General features: G+C 35.5%; 1 protein-coding gene across 4 annotated transcripts in view; it reads right to left on the bottom strand.

Moving 5' to 3' along the window:
* Positions 1-3,035: 3,035 nt before the first annotated feature.
* The window catches only part of CHRM2 (cholinergic receptor muscarinic 2), a 158,089-nt gene continuing 137,052 nt past the window's right edge, over positions 3,036-24,072 (bottom strand). For all 4 annotated transcript variants that reach the window (XM_050782413.1, XM_050782415.1, XM_050782412.1 and 1 more), the window contains one exon: positions 3,036-8,460. In XM_050782413.1, the coding sequence (XP_050638370.1) occupies positions 7,014-8,414 (1,401 nt within the window). In that variant the 5' untranslated portion in view covers positions 8,415-8,460 and the 3' untranslated portion in view covers positions 3,036-7,013. The remainder of the gene's footprint in view (positions 8,461-24,072) is intronic.

Below are 24,072 nucleotides of genomic sequence, written 5' to 3' on the forward strand. Positions count from 1 at the left end.
TGAGAGAGTTGAGAGATAATTTATTTTCTTTTCTCACTGGGACTTCATATTTTATCATTCCTGTTTCATTCTAAATTTTATTCCTTATGGATTTTTTTCTGCTTAAATACAAACTTGTTCAGGTTATATTTTCCATGCAGGTTAAGTTACCCAGTAGGACTGAGAAAAAAAGGAAATTATATTGTTCAACCACTTAATATCTGATGTTTAAATTACTTTCATTTACTTCTTTATTAATAATTTTTAAAAGTGAGATACCAAGAAAATAATAATAATCAGATTGTTAATCTTACTTTTCCTGCATGATGGAAGAAGCATACATGACTTTCTTGTTTATTAACTCAGGACACAAGACATTTTGACCATTTGATCATGTGTTGCATATTCATGTTAAGCTTCATTTCTAAATTTCTATCAATTCCATAAGTACAAAGAGCTATATGCCTAAAAAAAGTCTGAGAGGGATTTTTGAAAGAAATGTGCGGAGAAAGTATCACTGTTTCCTTTACTCAGCACTCTAGATAATTATGCTGACATTTAAAGCACCATCTTTTGTAGTAGCACAGTGCTTGAGGACACCCATTGTGAAGATATGAATTTGTGGATATGTTTGGTATGTGTTCTGACGTATTTCTCTGATTTAAACATGTTTTCTCACCATTACCCCATGTAATCACTGGTATGCGATGAAGAGATGCCCTGCAGACAACTGGAAGGCTGTTGGTGGCAGACAGAGAGCTAAAACTCACTCATATGATTCTAACAGAGTTAGAAAACTGTGCAGTGAATTGACCATAGAGCAAAGAGGAGCAAATAGAATTTTTTCTTCAACACCACTCAGCTGAACTCTAGAGTTCCATGGCCTACTCTAGTAATATTCCAAATGCTTTTGGAAGTAGTAGAAAGGTTATGCCTCTGGGAACTGTCAAGATAGACAGGATGAGACCTGTGTGTGTTTGTATGCATGTATATGTGTGTATTTGTATGGGCATATGTGTGTTTCTGTACCTGAGTATGTATGGTTGTGTATGTTTCCTTGTGTGTGTATGTGTATGTTAAGGAGAGAGAGGTTGATGGACTACTTCTTAAATGCAAATAATTTTTACTTGCCAGTAATTCTAAACAACATTGTAGCAGAATGATTCTTTCTTAATACTCCTATGAAAAGAAAAAGAATGTGTTTAAATGCAGTCTCTGGAAAAATACATGATGTAGATCATCATAGAAAAATATATGCTTAAAATATATACTGTAGTGGAGATATCACAGACAGAAGTCAAGCATCTATTGTATTTGTCTTTAAACTTTGATATGTGCTATGGCTTGAGTATGGTTTGTCCCCACCAAAACTCATATTGAGACTTGGTCCCAAGTGTAGCAGTGTTGAGAGGTGGTGGGACCTGTAAGAGACATTTGTGTCATCAGGGGTCCCCCTTTCTGAAGGGATTAATGCCCTTTTGCTAGAGAGAGTGCATTCTTGCAGGTCTAGGTTAATTACCACAAAAGTAGGTCATTATAAAGTGAGATTGTCCCTTGTATTTTGCCTCTTTTGCACAGGCTTCCACCATGTAATTGCATCCACCATGTTAGAATGTAGCACGAGGCCCTAACCAGGTGCAGCAGCCCTATGTTGAACTTTCCAGCCTCCAGAACCATAAGCCAAATAAACTTCTTTTCCTTACAAATTGCCCAGTCTCAAGTATTCTGTTATATCAACAGAAAACAAAGTAAGACATTATTCTAATGGTACTTCAAGTAAATTTATCATTATGGTTAGTTTTAATCCCTGGTGTTAAAAGCATGGCACTAAAAGCTTCCCAAGAGAGAAAATATTGGAAACATGTTATGAGGTAGAAAATTCTTCCTTAATGATGGCAAGATGTTTTTGATGTTTCAATATTTGCAATCATCTAGTCAGGAATAGCATTTGGCATTTCATCGATATAGAATTCAATTCAAGTTCTCAAAAACGAAATGAGAACACTTCACTGGAACAATATAAAACTAACAGGAGTTGATAGAAAACTCAAATATTTTTATTTTTCTAGAAATGACTTTGGTATAGACAAAGACACCAATTCACAAGGTGAATTGTTATAGGTAAAATTTAGAAAGTAAATAGACATAGAATTGTGCCTTAAAATTTGAAGAGAACTCAAATTAATTTAAAAATGACTACCACTGCATGACTTGGTATCTAAAAACTGTAATAGTAATCCTTTAAATGTTCAGTATGTATACTTTTTATATTAAAATGTAAACATCTCCTGGAATTGCATGTCCAGTGTCAACTAATATCATAACTGTATTAGGTAACTACAGATTTGTGCTAATGGATCAATGCAAATGTTCTCAGAAATGTGGGTAGTCGAGAGGAAAACAAGGAAGGGAAGAGGATTGCTATTGAGAAAATATAGGCCACTTAGGAAAAAAAAAAACAAAACTACCCACTTAAAATTTCATGGGGAAACTTCTAATATTATACTATACTTTATTAAACATTTCTGGAATTTAATGTATGGGATATTGTATTGGACCCAAATTGGAAAGAGTGGTTTATTAAAATATGATGCTTACAGAAATTTTACCTTGTCAGAATGAAAAACATTCTGAAGGTCATCCTTTTCTCCCAGTATGATTATTTTTTATTCCACTAAAATCAGTTAATTTGGAAGAGAGTGAAACTGTATGAGAAAGGGTTGGTTGCAACCTCATCAAGTAATCAGACACTAGATCAACACAGCTGTTGGAACAGTACCAGCTGGGAAGATTCTAGTCAGAAGCAGCATGTCAGGGGCACAGGCGAATAAAGCATTGTTGTCACATGGAGTGATACCAGAAAGTTATTAATTTTTTCCTGTAAGGGATATTTAAAATCTGCCCTGCTCTTAAAGATCATAAAACAGTTTAATCTTAATATGGGATTTTGGCTGTTCTTAAATCTCTTCCTTCAAATGCAAATACTATTTTCTTTGAAAATTGAGCATATAAAACCAACTTTTGTTACTCAGAAGCAACATATACCATATTGCATATTAAGAGTTTGTGTATAATATATTTATTTGCATACAGAAATATGTATTTCTATTGTACATTTTATTATTTTATTTATAGAATATATATATATTTTTAGCACATAGCATATTCCAGGAAGATACATTAAATATGCGCACATTTCATGCTACAGCGTGCACCCTTTAAGAGAAGCATTTTTAAGAGGCATGGTATTGAATATACATGCTGAGAATACACTTTGCACAATTTCATCCAGCTTTGGGTGCTTTCCTAAACTATTTGCAACACCAGTACTATGGTTGTTGAAAGGGATATTATCAAATTGGGGAGAGGGAGGAAACTATCAATGAACTAAGTAGGAGAAAATAAAAACAGACTGCATTGCTGAGTAATTGTTGCCATCATTTTGAATTCCCATCTCTCCCAGTGTCAGATCTTCAGGATCAAAAAAGCAGTGGATGAACAAAGAGCAGGAGCATGTTGGACATCCAACTTGTACATTTCAAACCAGAAGGCGTACCCCTTGTGGCTTCTCATATTGATTACTGTGCCCTAATACTTGGGAGCTGGCATTAAATTAATGATGAACTGGTAAAAGGGAAATTCATTTCTTGTTTCCAAGAAATGAACAGATTTTTTCCATATTCTTAATCTCCTCTTCTTATAAGATCACTCTGGGCTAGCTACATTATTGCTATGAAGAGAGAAAAAACAAAGACCTTACAGATATTCACCTTTCCAGTAAATGCAAAGAAGATAAATGATATTGTTTCTGAAAGAGGCTCTTAATATTTTTTGAAAGGAAAAATTGCAGCTTCAGTAGAAACTGACCATATCAACTGCAAATATTTTGATGGCCAACTACTTCTACCTCAATTGACTAGATCTGTGGCAATCATAATTGAGCAATATGATGCTGGAAAAAAGATGTGCTGTATGCATAGTCTGGTGATTTTTGATATGTAGATGTGGCCTGAGTTCCCAATCTGTGACTGACACATACACCAGACTCAAAAGAAAAGTGTTTCTGATACATGATTGGTGAGTATTACCTTTTTCTAACTGGTGAGCAACCTGCATTGATATTCTAAAAATAATGCAGGATTATTTTCCCGCTAATAAGAGGCAAGCTTTAGAAATCCCTTAAAGTAGACAAGAGTTTCTTAACCTTGGCACCGTTGACATTTTGAGCCAAATAATATTTGTTTAAAGGGGGTGGGGGAAAATGTCCTATGCATTATAGGCTATTTAGCAGAATTCCTGGCCTCTACGCACTCGATACCGATAGCATTCCTTCCAGGGTGGCAACCAAAAATGTCTTTTCACATTGCTACATGTCCCCTGTCGGGGAGAGGGGAATTGTCTCTGTTTGAGCGCCACTGAAATAGACAAATCCAGCAGTGGTTAATAAAAATCCTTGAATATAATCTCCATATCTCTCCAATCATCTATCATTTTCAGTATTCTTTCCATTTTCTGATCTGTTTGACAAAGTTTCCGTGGTGGCAGTCTATCTTCAATTTCTTTCTTTAACGTGACAGTTTCTCTTTCAATGAGGTTGCAGTGGCTGTGGCAAGGATCAATAACAGAGGGAAGAAAAGGAAGGATACAATGGCAGCAGAGACTAAAAGACAGCTTGACTCATGGTGATTTGGATTGTCAGAGCAAACAAAAACAGACCCTGAATCCTCAATCCTTGATGCCAAAGGGTTCTTCCCAGCTAAAGCCGAATCTACATCATAATGATACAATAAATTAAAAAGGGAAATATTTGGCTAGTCAATTCTCTGGGTTTCAGAAAGTCAAGGAGCCCACTGGCTTGATGGTATTTCCATTCATTTGATTCATTTATTTGAAGAAACAATATGAAAATAAATACGAATTTAAAATGTAAAAGTGCATGTTGAAGTAACTGTAGGTAAGGGAATCTATATAAATGAATGCTTTGAATATGGAAGATTATTTGGGGGGTAATGACTGAAGTTAATTAGACAGGAAATTGTTTTTATGAAGGGTAAGTCAAATATAAATACTGCTGGCAATTTGCTTCTTACTAACTTACAACTTTTTTGGTTTTTTTCCTCATGCTTTTTTTCCTTCTTAACTCTCCAAATTGTTGAGGTGGCATCAATGAGGCTAATTATACAAAATAACTCTTTTAAATGCTGGGATCTAATATTGACAAATTTATCATATAATTAACATTATTATTACTGGAGAAGATACCATAAATCTAAAATCCAAAATATGAAATTTGAAGATGCATTTATCATTTGATTTCTATAGATTGAGCCATTTTTAGAAAATCTCATTGGAAAACTACAGCAAATAGTGTAAGAAAAATATAAACGATAAAAATAACTAGTTACATGTGAATCCATATAATCCTAATTCTATATTTATTTAGATGACCAAATAAAAAATCTCTACGTGGCAAGATTCTATATAATGCCACCACTTAGATAATAGTTCCTGACATGATTATTATGGTCTGGAATTAGATGGTGAGAGGTGGTATGGCAACAGCCACCTACATCCTTCTGTCAGATTCTGTGAGCTCATTTGGCCTCTATTTAGTTAGCCACTACATTTCTGTCACAAAGATTACTATAATTCTACTGATAAGGGAATTTTGAAGTTAAATAATGTTAGGGAGAATTGACAATTTGAGGAATATGGAATATGTAATTATTTCAGTAATAGTTTTTAAAATATCTTTTTTTCCCCTTTCACGGGGTCATAGGATAATTGCTGACAACCTCACTTGATTATAATTTGAATATCATCCTTTAGCAGGCATTGGATAGAAGGTCCTATTCTCTAGGGACTGACCGAGAAATCATTGGTGCTGCGTGAGTATGTTAATCCTCTTTAGGATTCCAAATAAATAAAACAGCATTCCTTTCTGCTGACAAAGTCAGGAGTTCATTTACTATAAGTTAACATTTCATACAGGGGTTGAACTAGAATGTCCTAAACTTCTATTTTTTAATCTTAAAATTCACCTGACTTTAATAAACTTGCTGCAACTAGATCGTCCATTATTTAATTTGATGAAACCTCAACTTCAAAATGACGTTGGTTTCTTAAACAGGTTTATGTTTTAGGTAGGATATTCTGTTGAAATAAAAGGCTATTTAGGAGAAAATCAGATTGGTTTTAACATTTCGCATATAGGCTCATAAGTGCACTAAATCCTTATAGGCCTTGATATCCCCCAACGAATGCAAAGGACACACTGAAGAGGGGTGAAATGTCCATTTTCATGGCTGTCTCTGGCTAGATTTAGTGAAAGTCCTGTAGGTTTTGCCTGTAAACCATATAGAACAGGGATGTATAAAATAATGGCATAACAAGAAGAAAAATGGTGTGACCTAGTTGGAGTTTTTGTTTGCTTGCTTTCTTTTCATGGTGGGAAAAAGAAAGGCAAAAAATAAGCATTTATTACATTGCAATCGTCTAAATAGGACTGTAAAATAATAAAATATGCTTAACACTCTGGAGACAATTTCTGCATCCTTCTTTGATTTTCTTTCTTTATGTCCCCATTGTATAGTGCCTATTTCTTTATGTTTAAGTCTCCATGTTTACCTTGTGACTGTGGCTTTTCCTTCTCTTAAGGACACATGAGAACAACAACAACAAAATAAACAAAAAAGGAACAAGGTTATTCCTCTTGTGCAGAAACTGATAAAATTGTAGATTCAGAAGCCCTTCTTCAAGAGAGTATGAGAAAGAGTATATAGTTTCGTAAATCCAGAATCCCAACATGTTTCTTTCATTGTCTCATTGCTCCTAATACTGGCAGTTTATAAGGTGCAATTTTTGCAAACTGGAGCCTAGGCCTGATAAGTGTGTCACTGCTGGGCTCCTGAATTGCACGTTTTGTAATCAGACTATAAAGTGCAGTGGCAGAGATTTTAAAACTAGGAGCTCTGTTATCCCTTTTATTCTTCTCAAGCTCCCCTTGCCCACCTTCTATCTTTTTCCAAGATGTTTTACCTTGTAGCGCCTATGTTCTTATAATGACACATGAGAAGGTGTTTAAAGGTCTTCTTGAAGGTGGCATTACAAAGTGCATAGCAGGCAGGGTTGATAGTGCTGTTGATGTAACAAAGCCAGTAACCGATTGTCCACACAGTGTTGGGGATGCAAGGTGCACAAAAGGTGTTAATGAGCACCATGACATTGTATGGGGCCCAAGTGATGATGAAAGCCAACAGAATAGCCAAGATTGTCCTGGTGACTTTCTTTTCTCGGGAAGGAGGAGGCTTCTTTTTTGCAGGCTGCTTAGTCATCTTCACAATCTTGCGGGCTACAATGTTCTGCTTTTCATCTCCATTCTGACCTGAAGACCCCACTACCTCCACGGTGGTATTAGTTGGGGTACATGAGTCACTTTTGGGAGTCTTGGTGCCAATTTTGATGCATGTTTGCTTAGAGTTCTCATCTTTGGAATGGCCCAGGGAAGTGGAAACTGTGTTTTCATCCTGAGTTATTTCGTCATCTCTCATATTAGAGGCAACAGCACTGACTGAGGTGGAGTCATTGGAGCTCTCTTTCTCCTCTCCCTGAACACAGTTTTCAGTCACAGGATCTCTGGGGGCTTTGCCATTCTGGATTTTGTTGTGCTCCAGGCCATCGTCACTGCTGGGCATGTTGTTATTGTTTGGCTTCACTATCCTTCCTTGTACCAGACTTGGAGAAACGGGGTCTTGGTTGGCCACAGGCTCCTTCTTTTCCTTCTTTATCCTGCTCTTGCTGGCTCGGGATATGTGCCAGTATAGCACAGTCATGATGATCACTGGCAAATAGAATGCTGCAATGGCCGTACCAAAGGTGACAGCAGCATTGGAAAAAAACTGAATGTAGCACTCCCCATCCTTCACAGTTCTCACCCCTACAATGAACTGCCAGAATAGAATGGCTGGAGCCCAGAGGATGAAAGAGAGGACCCAGGCAGCTGCAATCATCATACCTGCCATTTTTGTGGTCCGCTTGACTGGGTAGGTCAGAGGTTTTGTGACACAGAAGTACCTGTCAAAGCTGATGATGAGCAGATTCATAACTGAGGCATTGCTGACCACATAGTCCAGGGCTAGCCAAAGGTCACACACCACAGGTCCCAAAGGCCAGTAACCTATCACAGTGTAGAGGGTGTACAGGTTCATGGAGAAAACACCTATGATAAGGTCAGCACAGGCCAAGCTGAACAAAAAGTAATTGTTGACGGTCTGGAGGTGGCGGTTGACTTTAATGGAAACCATGACTAGAATGTTCCCGATAATGGTCACCAAACTGAGGGATCCAGCCACCAGGACAATAAACACCACTTCAAATGTCTTATAAGGACTGGTAAGAGCCAGGCTATTGTTAGAGGAGTTTGTTGAGTTATTCATTTTGTGTTCTGTAATCAGTAGCCAAGTAGCAAGTAAACATTTAAACCTGCAAGGAAATAGAATAAAATTAACAAACATAATATAAACATTGCTTTAAAATACATAATGTTGTTTCCCTTTAAACTACATTATTTTCTCCCAATTCCCTTTCTCCTGCATGATTGTTGTGTCTGCCTGCCTCAGTTCCCCATATAAAAAGCAAGACCTTTAAATGGAGGATTCAAAAGGACCTTTCAGGCTGGCAATGAACTTGAAGTCCAATAATGTTTTGAATATGCCCTTATCCACATATGAGTATCTATCTATCTAGCGGTCTACTATATATCTCATCAATCAATGAAACTTAGCATAATACTGATAAATTGAATTAAATAAACCAAAATTACAAGCAACACTTTCTAAAACATTAAGAGATTCCTGGAATAGACATAAAAATTAGTAAACTAGTGAGAGGACACAATTATAGAAGAAAGCATAGAATGTATAATATTGAATGTGTGACTTTTATAGTTAACAGTGCCTTTCCTCATGGAAACTCTAAGCCTTTTTCACAATAATACTGAGGATGGTGAAAATAAAGATAATGTAATAATAATTTATTAGCCAGTATACTCTCCCTAGATGAGAATTATTTTCCTCTGGCCTCTATTTTATTTTATACTTGTAATCAGTATTGCATAGTCAGCATTTCCGATATTCCATATCTTACAAAAGAATATTTGCTTATTAAATGCATATTGAACTGAATAAGCCAAAATTATGCATAAAACTTTCCAAAGCATAAAGAAATTTCTGGAATAGACATACAAATTAATACATCAATAAGAAGACAAAATTTTGGGAGAAAGTACCACTTTTCTGAATGTTTTATTTTTCAAACTACTATCAAATCTATTATCTTACTATTCTTTCTGGCAAACTTTTGTTTTGTAGAAGGAACTAAGGCTCAGAAAGGTGAAATCCCTGTTTGTTCAATCATTCATTCTTTCACTTTGAGCTCACATATCTGTTGAGCAGCTTCTCTTAATTAGGTGTTCTGGACATTCAATGACGATTAAAACAAGGTCTCTGCCTGGTGGCAGACATGGGTTGATAAAGAAGCAATTATTAAACCTGAGTGCACTTCTTGTTTCCCTATCCTGTTGTGTGTAGGTAAATACATAATCATCATTTTTGAGATAATATTATTGAAGTCTGATGACAATTGAGTGATCTTTCATAAGGGAAAATGAATATTGGGGATTTAGAAAAGAAAGTTAAGACTTCATCAAAGAGATATGACACATTTCTGGAGAAACAGCATCTGAAGGAGAAACTAGCCCAAGTTTCACCTCTTTTTGAAAAAATTGTTGTGAGCTGTCAGAAAATAACCATTGTTGAGAAATTACAATTTCAGAATATTGATTAGTTTGGATGCTATTAATTACAAGGTAATGGGCAGTGGTTTGCCCTTGAAATCCATGTAGAAAATAATTTGGTAAGCAACTTCATAATACAAATAACATTTAAACAAATAATTTATTCTACTTTGGAAAGTCAATTGTTTTCCAGTACTTTATTTGACAAAACCCAAATAATGAGACAAGGCCTTAATAAAAGAAGACCCAAAATTCAGAACACAGAAAGGAAAATATATGTAACTATTGCATATTCCTTTTTTTGCATAGAGCAAAAAAGTCAAAATAACAATTGAGAAACAATATTTCTAAATTACACAATAGAAAATTATCCATTGTCTTTAATATAATACAGTTTTGGCAAAAACGGAAAGATGAAAGATGAGTAATCTAAAACATTGATGTAGTAGTTCAATCAAAGAAAAATTAAACATTAATGACTTTTAAACATATGAAATGATACTCAACCCCACAGTTTAAAGATGCAAATCCAAACTGTGAAAAACATTTTTCCATCCGTAGTATTAATGGTAGTATTGAATACTTTCGGTGGGACTAGTGGGATAATCACCATGAAGGACAATTTATCTATATCTATAGAACTTTAAATCTATATAAAAATTTATTAAGAAACACTTGTCTCAGGAATGCCACATCTAGGAATGTGTCTTTCAGATATAGTCATAAAAATGTACAAAGAGGTCTACTCAAGTATATCCACTCAGAAATGTTTTTATAGCAAAAAATCCCTAGAAATATTAAAACTATTCATTGACAAGGGATTGGTTAAATATGTTGTGGAATACTCTTACAATGGAATATTATGCAGCTATTAAAACAGGCAGATATTTGTGTCCTGGCATTGCTGTGGAAAGTTATATAGTTAGAAGATGACATAATCATAGTGAGACATAGATTATTATAGAATATAATTTTATTTAAGCAAAAAGGTGATTTTATATAATACTACATATGTATGTATTATATGCCTGCAGCTCATTGGGAAATATTGAAGAGCTTAGTCAGGGAAATGATGCTAATGGAATGCAACTTAGATCAGTTGAATTATTTTAATCAGGTTTCTCTTTGACAATCCTTTTTTGCAATTAATCATACAATTGTGTATTCATGGTAATTTATTTGAACAAAAACATTTTATTATCACAGTTCTTATTGCAACAACTTCTTAATAGCTCAGTCGACTATAAGATCAGAATTGTGACTTGCTTACAAGCACCTTTTTCTCTGTTTGTTAGATAAATTCATGGACAGTTTGGAGTCGAGCTATATGTGTATCTGTTTCATGAAATGTTAATATTAATCCACTTAGTTTGAAAAATACCGAAAATGTATGTATTGGCTCTGCATTTTAATTATTTATTCATAATTTTAATAAAGCATAGGACTTATATTCTAGTTTTTAAAAGATTTTTGATAATTTCCTCTGGAGAATAATGAATAACACTTATGTTGAAAAGTAGGGATTTGAAATCAACTAGTTTGATGAGGATCTAAATTGCTAAAGTCCAAAATTCCCAAAATTACAATCCTGAAAGATTAAAATCCTGAATGTTGAAATCCTGAAAGCTGAATTCTGGAAGAGGGATTGGCATTTCGCTTGTGTGCAGGATAGTCACATCACGTTGCTTGCATCGTGTTACGTGGAACTTTGTTACTGTTTTTATTTGGAAATAACATATAGTTTGAGGAGATGTACATGATCACTAGGCTGACAAGTGGTGGACTTGTGAACTTAATTTTAGGTGTCAATTTGGCAGAATTAAGGAATACCTAGAAAGCTGATGAAATATTAATTCAGATGTGTCTGTGAGGATGTTTCCAGAGGCAATTCGTATTTGAGTGTGAGTAGACTAGATGGGGAATGTTGCCCTCAGTGTTGGAGTGCACCATCCAATTGGCCAGAGCCCAGTGAGAACAATTTCAGAAGTTGACTTGATCTCTCTCTGAAACTGTGGTAGACTTTTCTTCTGTGGTCTCGGACATCAGAATTCCAGGCAGACCAGGCTTCGAACTCCAGGACTTACACCAGCAACCCTAGGGTGTTGAGGCTTTCGGCCTCAGTCTAGGACTTACACCATCCTCTTCCCTGGTTCTGAGGCGTTTGAACTTAGCCTGAACCATGCATCCTGGGGTCTCAGGCTTGTGGATGGCTTGTCATGGGACTTCTCAGCCACCATAAACACATGAGTCAGTTCTCCTAATAAATCCCCTCATATATATATATATATGTGTGTGTGTGTGTGTGTGTGTGTGTGTGTGTCTCTCTCTATATATATAAATATATGTATACATATAAATATATGTATATATTGTGTACATATACACACATATATATGTGTACATATATACACAATACACATGTTTTTATATATGTATATATATTTATATACACATATATACACAATATATACACATATATACATAATGTGTATGTGTATATATGTGTATATATTGTGTATATATAATGTATTATGTATATATACATAATGTGTATGTGTATATATGTGTATATATTGTGTATATATAATGTATTATATATGTGTATATATTGTGTATATATGTGTATATAAATATATATATTATATATACACATATGTATGTGTATATATATTTGCATGTGTCTATATATATACACACACATGCACATATCCTATTGGTTCTGTCTCTCTGGATATTCTAACTAATACAGATTTGGTATTGGAGAAGTTGAATATCATGCTTTAAATATATATATCTCACTTAACATTAAGAATTATATAAAATGTATGGAACAGGTTCTATCATCCCCTTTACGTGATAAAGAAAACTGATGTTGCACAAATGGTTAAAGCAACTTATTCTTGATCACAATCACAAAGCTAATGAGTAAATAATCTACGACTAAAACCAACATCCTTAGCTTGCAGTTATACACACTTGCTCTGTTTCCCTTCCCCTTTGAAGAATTATACTCTCTCCAGTAATGCGTAGAATTGTTAGGCAGCAGGACAGTGATGAACTACACTCGGAGGTTGCTAGTTTAGGACATTTGGTTTCCAGTAAACTGGAATTCTTAGGTGAAACACAATAAATTTATGTAATGTTAACAAACTTAGTTGCTATTACAGTCTCTGAAATTTTAGAGTTATAATATTTGCTTGATTATACTAATACGGTATGTAAAAGTGGAAAGCATTTTTCTTAGAAGCAATCGCAAGCAGTGGAAGGCTGTCATTTCTTTCTGTCAGCATGATGCACAGGCTGTGTAGAATTGCTCCTCTTCCTCTAAAGAAAGCAGTTTCCTCCTGCAAACTGCACATTGATTCTACTCTTTAAATTTCCGTAAAAGTTTTTAGTTCTGGTGTGGCATCATAGGGTGGTGTTAAAGCAATAAAAGTTGATGAAATAACATAATCACATGAGACTACACAATGAAGATGACCTTCAAGAACTCAGCATCTTAAGACGGCAAGTGTATAGCAATAACCCATTTGATATTTTACTGTCTTGTTTATGACGAAGGCCTGGAATACTATGGAAACTTATAAGACAATGTTTCTGCCCTCAGTTTCTTCACTACTTGACTTCCTATACATGTCAGGGAAGACAGAACCACAGTTTAACATCTTCCTTGAAAAGGTGTGGGTGCTAATCTTTGCTCTTAATTATTAGCTGTGTGACTCTGAGCATGTCGTTTAAATTTCATGAACCTCAATTTTCTTTTTTCTCGAACAGGAATAATAATAACCTTCTTTTTCTTTCAGAGTTGTAGTAAGGATGAAAGTGAGATAATGTCTCTAAACTATGATCTATTAGTAGTAAGTATTAAACAAATGCTGTTAATGTTAAAATTTGACAAGTGAGTATAGAATTATCACCTTTCTTAAGAGTGAACAGAAAATTATGTGTATGTGTATGTGTGTGTATCAGCTGTCTTAAGAGTGGGAAGGTGTGGGGCGCAGGGTTAGAGGTAGCACTAAATTGTCATTATCAATGATATTAAATTGTCGATAACATTAAATTATCAATACTACCACTGGTAATGATAATCCGCATGTCTTGAGCATAATTACTCTCCAAAACAACTCCTGAAGTGATTAGGATGTTTATTATAGTCCTTTTATAAATGTTGAACTGAATATCAAATAATTAAGCTACTTGAGATTCAAACCGAGGGCACCTAACTCCAGACTCTACTATGAATACTTAGTCTTTGGCAGAGGAACAGTCTCATGTGGCTGGTACTGCTCACTTACACATTTCTCCTTCTGACCTGACATGACTAAGTCCTACACCTCGACATCAAGTTGGGACCTTGGTTTAGACAACAGAGTGAGAATCATTGTGTCCAGGACAATACTGGGGCTTTGGGTAGGAGATGTTCACAATAGGCTAGGGAGTTAATAAGTAGGGTTCTGCACATGAAAATATGTGACATTTAAGATTCAAAAAATTGTCTTAAAATTAATCATCATAAAACATATCACCATGTGAATTAATGAATAGATTCCCATGTAAGTATCCACATCAATGGACAAAAAAAAAAGTTCTAAATATTGACAATGACAGATTTTTCTGAATTGTTACAGAGAGAATTAATATAATTAAAAAATAAACTCTGATATACATTTAGATACAAGTGGAGAATTAAATAAAAAACAAATGAAATTTTCTTCACACACTGCTGAGGTCAGGCAGGATGCCTGATGTATGATGAATGCTTTTGTAGGTGAATTTTTAATGTATTAAGCTAATAATGAATTATCAATACATAAGTAATCTGAGTGCTGGGATTTTTACGTGTTATTTTATTTAATTCTCACAATAGCCCTGAAAAAAATGACTATTATCTTTTCCAGTTGTACGGATGATAATTATAACAGACTCAGCAAGTGGCTGTGATTCAAATTTAGGTATATCTGACTCCTGGGACCATGTTATTTCCACTACATTACGCAGTGGCATAAAACCTGCCCCATTAAATACATTTTCTAGAAGAAATAGAAAACTCAAGGAAAAAAAAATGAATCCATGGTTGATAACAGCTGAAATCCAGTGACAGAAAAGACATGTAATTTTATTAAAAAATTGCAGAAAAAGAAGGAAGTTTGGAAATTAAGAGGAATTCATGTAACGTTTAATTTATAATTGTTTCTATTTCTTTAACTTTTGTTTTAAAAATGTAATCTCAGTATACATGCTTCTTGTAGATTTTTTAATTCTGCTGCTATTTGAACACATTATCAAAAAATAGCAGAGTTCTTTGGGCATTTCTTGCCCATCTTTCAACCATGAAAATCTTAAAAGTAGCATATTCACTTAGCAAGTAACAGTGATAAGATAATGAGCCTTATCAGTGTTGGCTCAAATGATCAAAACTGATAGAGTAGTGATAAGGCCCATGTTAGCCTTCAAATTTTGTATATGAGGGCTAAACACCATAGTATGTCTTTAAGAGAATTATAAGTTTACTTCAATAATATTATGTTTAGATACATAGCTTTCAGTACAAATTATTGTTATAGAAAACATAAAAAATATAATGATTATGTAATATGGCAGCAATTCTGGAAAATATCAGAGTATCATTGGAAGCAAGGGTTCACCTACTGAGGAGCCAGTGGATGGTAGTAAAGGATACTTAAGTATTATCTCTTCCCCACTTTAAGAATGAGATGTGGTTATCATTGATGAGAAAGCAAATGAAGCTTATTCATTTTTAATTTTATATATTTGCAAATAAACATGTTGTATAATAATTCAATGAATGACATTCCAGCTATGATTTCTATTTGACGTAGGAGAGATGACCATTCAGGTATATAATCCATATCCTATTGTAGGTCTTTTAACATTCAATTAATCCCACTAATTTATAAACTGCATTGGCGAATGTGTTAAATACACCTTGAGATTATGTTATCAATAATCAATCATCCTTTTAGGGATCCATTAATGATGCCAGAGAGAAAGACAAGAAAAAGAAAAAGAGAGAAAATTGGGGAGAGACTTATTTAAGGATGTCTTGGGGAGCAAAGTCGCTTTCTCTAAAGAAAGGTTTGATGGTACATGGTTTTGATATTGATGCAGGTGATGATAACATAGTTTGCTTACATTGTAATGACCCTTACCAATCTTGAATGTCCTTAAATTTTGCTTACAGATGGAAGAGAATCCTGGCCTGGGGCTTAAGAGACAGTCCAGGCCTGCTAGCTAGCAATATTGACATTCCACAGTCTGAGTGCTTTGACAACATCACACAAAAATGAAGTAAATTTCCACTTTTTGTTTTTTCTTTTAATCTGGTTTTCCTTTGAGCCATGCAACACATTATGAGTCATTGTACATATTTAGAGCTTTTTTATGAGCTCCTGAATCTCACTACAACAGCAGTTGTGGTGGGGGTGGTGGCCGCAAGGAGTAGTGGGGGCCCTGCTAAGAAATCATGGCTCGCTTGCTTTCTTTATTTCAAAATATCTTACTGAATTACTCTTCTGAGGAGATCCACACATGCCCTCAAGGGCTGTGGGGGATAGAAGTGAAGTAGGAATGGGTGACCAACAAAACAGAACACATTCTTGTCAACAAGGAATTTGCAATCTAGGGGAGATACAAATTGCTGGTGAAATTTCCAATTTTCTAAAACAACAATGGGCCAATATCATGCTAAGCAACAAGGCTGAGAAGTCATGGAGCAATACTGGTCAGATGTGGTGAAATAAATACAGATAGCTCCCTGGAAACCTTTCCTCAATCTGTATCTCTCTTTCCCTTTCTCTTTTTCTCCTTTCCCGTACCACTGGCTTGTATCTGACATTTTTGGTTTTTGTTTGTTTGATTGATTTTGTACTATTCTTAAGATTCTGCATTATAGCTTCTTGTAAAGAAAGTACAAAACACTGATGGTGAGTTTCTGCTTCAGTACATTGAGGCTGACAATCTGTAGGTTCAATAACACTAGTTAATGGGTGCAGCACACCAACATGGCACATGTATACATATGTAACAAACCTGCATGTTGTGCACATGTACCCTAGAACTTAAAGTATAATTAAAAAAAAAACTAAAAAAAAAAAAAAAAAACACAGAATAAGACAGCCATGCCCTCACCAATACTGAGTTTTTATATTTTATCGGAAAAGATGTGTTGAAAATATTCTAGAGGGATGTATAAGTTGTCCTTCTTTAGAAAATTACAGCATAGGATGGCAGATTTTACCAGATATGCATTATGTACAATGTTTGGGGGAAAAAAGCCACACCAAACACATACTTAATTTTATCAAGCTGTACCCTTAAGGTTTGTGTGCAGTGCTAGATATGAGTTGCACTTTTATAAAAAAGAAAAAAAAATGTAAAAGAAAATTATAGAACAGAATGAAAGTAGCTGATAAAGCAAACTGATCCTCACATCATTACAAATAGAAGAGAATTCATGACTTTTCCCAAAGTAAAAAAGATCAGGATTATGCAAGGCCTTATGACAGTGTAAACATGCTTGCCGTTTTGGCTGCCTGTCAAACATAATACTATTCTTAGTGACGCTGGGACAAACTTCCACTCCATGTCAGCCAAGCTATCTTTTCTCCTCTTCAAAACACACCCTAAACACCACTTACCCGAAAAAAAATGTCATGACTGAGGGGGAAATGGCTGTAAAAGTGACTTAACTGGGACCCTTGTCCTAATCACTACATCCGTGGCACGTTTTCATTAATTTGTTCACACAATATACACCTCCTGCCAAAAAGGAAGAGGTCTGGACAATTTTAAACAGAATGAAACCTGAAAATACCCAACCCTTAGACTTTTAAAAATGAAATTCCATCTAAGAGAGCACTTCAGCATCCACCTTTTTCTGTACCAAGGATTTGACAGAACTCAAATATTGATGATGAACGTAATCTAGTAAATAGTGCTGACTAAACAATGTGCTCTAAAGCAAACAGCAGCAAAAGTGGAGAAAGTCCACTGTCTAAAGGTTGTTTTGTTCCCACAAGGAAGAAAAGTGAAAGGAAAATGGAAGCAATTCTTGGAGAGCTACAGACTGTCTATGATTAGGCAGCTGTATTTGAATCAATCCGTCTCTCTTACCGTCTTGAGAAACTGGAAATTTGTATAGTCGGCTTTTAGAATTTTGTTTTGTTTTTTCCTAAAGTCGGCAGGCTGCTGGTTTAATAACTCTAAATTAGTTAATTCATTGCTTTGAATTAAAAATGTGAATCAAATTTGCAGAGAATTGAGGCTTTTTAGGACTATGATAGAAAATTCTAGAATAAAAGCAGTTGTTTTAGAGAAGCTGAGCAGCTCCAAACAAAACATCCTTTTAGGGATCCTTTTCAATGGTTCATGTGCCCATTGGAAGCTGAGACAGAGCACATAGCATTGTGTTGGATAGTAGGTCAAGGACAACTTTAAAGAGAGGAACGAAAGTCAGTTTAGGAGAAGAGAGAAGATAAAGAGGAAGTTAGTACTTTTCCTCTGAAGAATAAACCAGGACAGTTGAGATAAGGATAAATGAGATTAGAAGTTGTGAAAATATTAGGAGGTACACATAGAAGTGAAACATTTTTCTGAGTATATAGAAAACAAATATTCAGATAGCGTATCGTATAACAGTTAAGTAGAGACAAGGACACTTAGTTATACATAGGAATATATTTTTATTTTAAGCATGTTTCTGCTTAAGGCTGCATTGCTTATGGAGAGAAACAGAAAGTTGCTTTTGTCATTAAAATGCCTATTTATATGAAAAGTAAAACAAATGGGTTGTGTTTTATAGACATGCTATTATTGGTCATTGCCTCTTAAAACACATGCACTGTTAATTATAAGCTTAATAGACACCATCACTCTTCTAGTAGCCATCCTAGAATGTAGGTATAGGGTACAGAGAAACTAATTCGCCCCCATATAGCTAAATCTTGGTTCTTCTAACTTTTCAATGACAGAAATGACACAGGCCTCATATAATTAAGATTCATACCAGATTCAATGAAGCTGCAAAAATAAAATAGTAATGAAGTGTAGAGAGTAATGGGAAGCAACTATTTTTATTGTTTCCATTCGAAAGACAAAATGATTGTTTCCCCAGAGTTTGATTGCAGACTATTTCTAGAACTGAGCCAAATGACCGCAGTGTTATCCCATGAAAACTTGAAAAAATGAGAGCAGGGAGAAGATTAAAGTCTTTACTAAATGATCTAATGGCAATTGAGATGAAGAAACATAAAAAGCTGCATCAACTCAGCAAAGATTCTTGTATCTAAAGCCCTAATTTAGAATTAAAATAAAGCCAGTTGGTCAGAGAGAATGAAGAGGTTTATGTGGTAAATCAGGGAAGTCAACTCTCCAGACTGCTAGAAATGAAACTACTTTTTGGTTTATGACCTCAGGGGAATCACAACATAACTGAATATATGTAAGATAAGTCATCACATGCTGCACCCACCCTCTCTTCCAAAGACCTCACCCTCTTCCCTCTTCTAACACCCTTAGTTTGAGACTATATAAATATTTAAATGCCCTGACTCCTCTTTATCTTCAGACTCTCCAAATACCTGTCTCCCATTTAGACTGAGATATAATTACCAAACTGTAGTCTTTACCTCTATCAGGGAGTAGGTTCCATGTGGACTATGCCTAGTGTGAAAGCTATGTTAAAATAGTGGCATTTCCCTTCTTGAAATAAACCATCTTGACTTGGAAATGTCCCCAGTACATTTTTTCTGCCCCCATCTCTACCGTGTCATCTGATAAAAAGTAGCTAAATTGTGAGTAGTTCACATACAGAAGTATTTAAATACAATTTCCGTTCCTAAATAATGCCTGAGAATGAAAGATCTTCCAGTAGACAGCAAATGGATTGGGACTTGCTTCATAAATCTTCTAGGCAGGGTGGTTTTTCCTTGAAGCACAATTAGTGCATTCTCACACTGCTGTGGAGAAATACCCAAGAACAGGTAATTTATAAAGGAATGAGGTTTAATTGACCCACAGTTCCACAGGGTTGGAAAGGCCTCAGGAAACTTACAAGCATGGCAGAAGGGGAAGCAAAGGCGGCGGGGGAGAGAAATGCCGAGCAAAAGGGGAAAAACCCCTGATCAAATCATCAGATCTCATGAGAACTCACTGGCTGTCACAAGAACAGCATGAGGGTAACCACCCCATGATTCAGTTACCTCCCATTGGGTCCCTCCCACGACATGTGGGGATTATGGGAACTACAGTTCAAAATGAGATTTGGGTGGGTTCACAGCCAAACCATATCAACAATTATACTACCATCAGCAAAGTAGGTTTAGCATGCGTTGTCTGCTGGGATAGGAGTATACACGCCTGAACTTCTAAGACAACATGTTAGAGTAGGATTCTGTGAGTATTTACTAACCCCAGAATACCACAAGATGGAAGGAAATAGGAAGCTGAGAGGTTTGGGCCTGGGACTGGATTCCTTCACCTAACTAGTGTGTGTGTGTGTGTGTGTGTGTGTGTGTGTGTGTGTGTGTGTGTGTGTGTGTGTGTATGTATGTGTATATGCACGTGTGTGACTGTGCATGCATGCATGCATGCATATGCATACACAAAGTATGTTAGTTGAAGAGGAAAGGGTAATAACATAAGAAGAAAAAAAAGAAAGTATGTCTCTGTTCTTCTAAAGGTTAAGGAAAATTTCTCATAAAGCATCAGTGGAATGTGACAATATGCTCTACAAGGAGAACTTGCAATTCACAAAGCAAGACTCCTGTAAGCAATTATGGAAGCTTGAAGAATGGCATTTGATTCTCAGATTCCTCCTTTTGAGGGAGAGAGCAGCAAGCCCCCCCCAGGCTGCATATCTTTCTAGGAGATGTGCTGGCAGAAATGCTGGCTTCATGTTTTATGGGGGATGCAACTGTTCCTTCCGTAACTTTGTACCCAGATAACTGTGATGCATCTGTGAACACAGTAGACAAGACTTTGGAGTTAAAGCTGAAACGGAAGCCTATCTCTGTTATTTTCTCATTGTGTGAGCTTAAATTTGTTGACCCCCTTTCCACATCTAGAAGATCTAGAAGATGTGGAAAATAAAATCTACCATTCACAATATTTTTAAAAAGGCACATAATATAACAGCCTCTTAACATAATACACCATGATAATAGTGACTGTTAAGTAGTCACTATTACTAAGTTCATTATAATTTACCAGTTGATTCTAATCAACAAGTAGAGCATTTAAAAAGGAGCAAAATAAGAAACAAAGCGTGTACTCTCTATTTCTCTCAAGAAAGTAGATAATCTGAAATAATTTTTATATTATAGGAGTCTATTCTATGTCACTTTTATTATTTACTTTCACTTATTTTAAGGATTCCAGAAATCTCACTATTGTTCTATGGCATCCTGATTCTTATGCAGAAATGGTGTCTTTGATCTAAACTTTAAGAAATGTCAATTTAAGACTTAGCAACTAATCCTCTTCCTAACCCAACGGTCAAAAGGTCACAGACAAGTGAACCTGTATTTAAAATTCTTGCTGTAGATCTATGAAAGATTATTTAGTAATTCTAAACTTATATTTTTGCTGAAAGCAGTTTATTTTGGAGAAAAAGATGATCTTTTTGAGGGACTAAAGAAAAATTTCTGGTCCTCCACAAATTTTGAACAAATCATGGAACTAAGAGAGAGATGTATCATTGAAAAATATAAAAATAACAAAATTTCATTATGTCAGATTGTGAGTGCTAAGAGCTTGATCTATGAATATGCATAAAGTTAATTTGTAACTTGATTTAACATATCACTCTAAATGCTATTTTCAAATAAACAACTATTTTTTTAAAATGTCATTTAAACTCTTTTGCTAATAGAAATAAAACACCTTGTGATTTAAAAAAAAAAAAAAAAAAAAAAGCATTCTTTCTTCTAAATGCCAGTCTTCTTGATGGGCTTTTCTCATATTTTTTCTTTCTTATTCTTAATTATTTATCTTGACAACTTCATTCCTTTTAGCGAAATTATTCTCTTCTACATATGTGTCCATTCTTTCCTTCATCCATTCTATGTTCAGCGAGTGTAGGATGTAGGAGATGGTGTAGGTTGTCTGAAGAACCCCACAGGACAGTTTCCCATGCTCTCATGTCATGTTACTCTTCTGCTGGGACTGGCTAGGATAAAAGACTTAACTTTGTTTATGATATGGTGACTACTACAAAACGTTTATCTGGAAAAATTATTCCACAGATGAGACACAGCCTTGTCATCCTAGAATTCAGGGGCCATAACCAGACTAGAGCTGACCTCCCATAGCAAGAGAAGCGATACAGACCTATTGTATTGCTAGTCCTTTGGGGATGAGATGGCCCACCACAACCTGCTGAGAAGGCCCTCTCCAGTGTGCCATGGCCAAATCTCATCCTTGCCCTAGGTGAAAGGTCTGTGCATCCCCCAACCAGAGTTCTCTCTGGTTCATACTTGGCTGTATACAAGGAAGGAAATACTTAGCTCAAGTGTTCCAAGGACAGAATCATCCTCATTCATAGGCCGCCTCTTAGTCCCTGTTCTTAATGAAAAAGCATTCTCAGCTCTGTGTCTGCATTTAGGAATGTAACTTACGAACACTCTGCCTCTGGCTCTTCCTTGTTTGGTTGCTTTCAAAGCCCACTGTAAAGCTCAAAGGTGACAGCTTGACCATTTTGCTCAATGTTTTTTTTTTTCTTTTTTGTATTGTTATTAAAATAACAAATGACTGTGCATAAAGCCGACATAACATAAACAAGTGCTAAACTAGTAAGTCACAGAGGGAACAGCTCTGTCTGAGCAGGGAGGAGGAAGTAGCTAGACTACAGAAAGACCAAAAGCAAGCATTGCAGGGGACAGGGATGAAGATGTGAGGTGGGGAGAGTTTTCATTGTGTTTGGCACAATGCCCAGTACATCCTCAGATTTCCAAGCTGTGCTTTAAAATAAAGATTGGAAGCCTCTTAAATAAAGCTTAATTTCTGTTTAGATATGATCCCAAGTTTTATAACCAAGTTTTTAACACCCTATAGCTGGCTTCTTTATTCTAAGTATGAACCACACGTTCCTTCTCAAACAAAACAAACCCTTAAGTGGTTACTTTAAAGGCTCAATGTGGCTATAGAACTCAAACAATATTTTCATATGCTGGGATTAAACGAATTGGAAAATTGTGAATCATTTTCAATAAAGTACACAAGGATATAAAAGTCAAAGGGTAAGAAATCGTGACAGGTAGTTTTGGTTACATGCATTGTAGTGCTTGGGTTGGGATGGATAAAAAACAAAAAGGTGGACAGACAGAGCCGTATTTTGTAATCTGAATATAAAGCAAAATAGAAAAAAGAAGTGATTTAAAGGAAAGGTAGGTTAAGGAGAAAGCCTTTTAAAATATTTGGTTTCGTTGCTTTTATTTATTTATTTATTTATTTATTTATTTATTTATAATAATAATGAATTATGAGACTGAGCGTGGTGGCTCACACCTGTAATCCCAGCACTTTGGGAAGCCGCGGCAGGCAGATCACCTGAGGTCAGGAGTTTGAGACCAGCCTGGCCAACATGGCAAAACCCCGTCTCTACTAAAAATACAAAAGTTAGCTGAGCGTGGTGGTGGGTGCCTATAATCCCAGCTACTCTGGCGACTGAGGCAGGAGAATTGCTTGAACCCAGGAAGCGGAGGTTGCAGTGAGTTGAGATTGCACCACTGCACTCCAGCCTGGGTGACAGAACGAGACTCTATCTAAAAAACAGAAAAAAAAAAAAAAGAAAAAAAGAATTATGAAAGACAACTGAACAAAAGAAAATACTGATGAGTGAGGGTCTAAAGGTCTAAGAGCAATAGTTGGCTCTGGCTCGGTTGGGAGTAGTAGAAAGATACTTACCTTTACAGTTTGTAAAATTGTCATCTGTGCAATAGGTCTGTCTAAGATTTGTTTTAGTACTTTCTGTTGTTTAGAAAACATATTCATGAATGTCTTAAGCTCAGGTGAATTGTGTAGCTTTGCTCTACTTATTCCATATAATAACAATTTTCATGAAGTCGCATCCTCTTATATTCGTCGCCATTTATTTCTGGACTCTGTAAGTTTGTAATACATAAATTTGCTAATAGTTGTTTCCTGTTCACCAACACTTCCAGAAATTGAACCTTGGGTGCAGATCGTGGCAGCGTTTATGTAGTATCAGGAAGCAATTGGGAACAGAACTATCTGTTCTGTTTACTTATCCTGTATGTAGAACAAACCCCAGCAGATTATGG

The sequence above is a fragment of the Macaca thibetana genome, chromosome 3 (assembly GCF_024542745.1).
Source record: "Macaca thibetana thibetana isolate TM-01 chromosome 3, ASM2454274v1, whole genome shotgun sequence".
NCBI lineage: Eukaryota > Metazoa > Chordata > Mammalia > Primates > Cercopithecidae > Macaca > Macaca thibetana.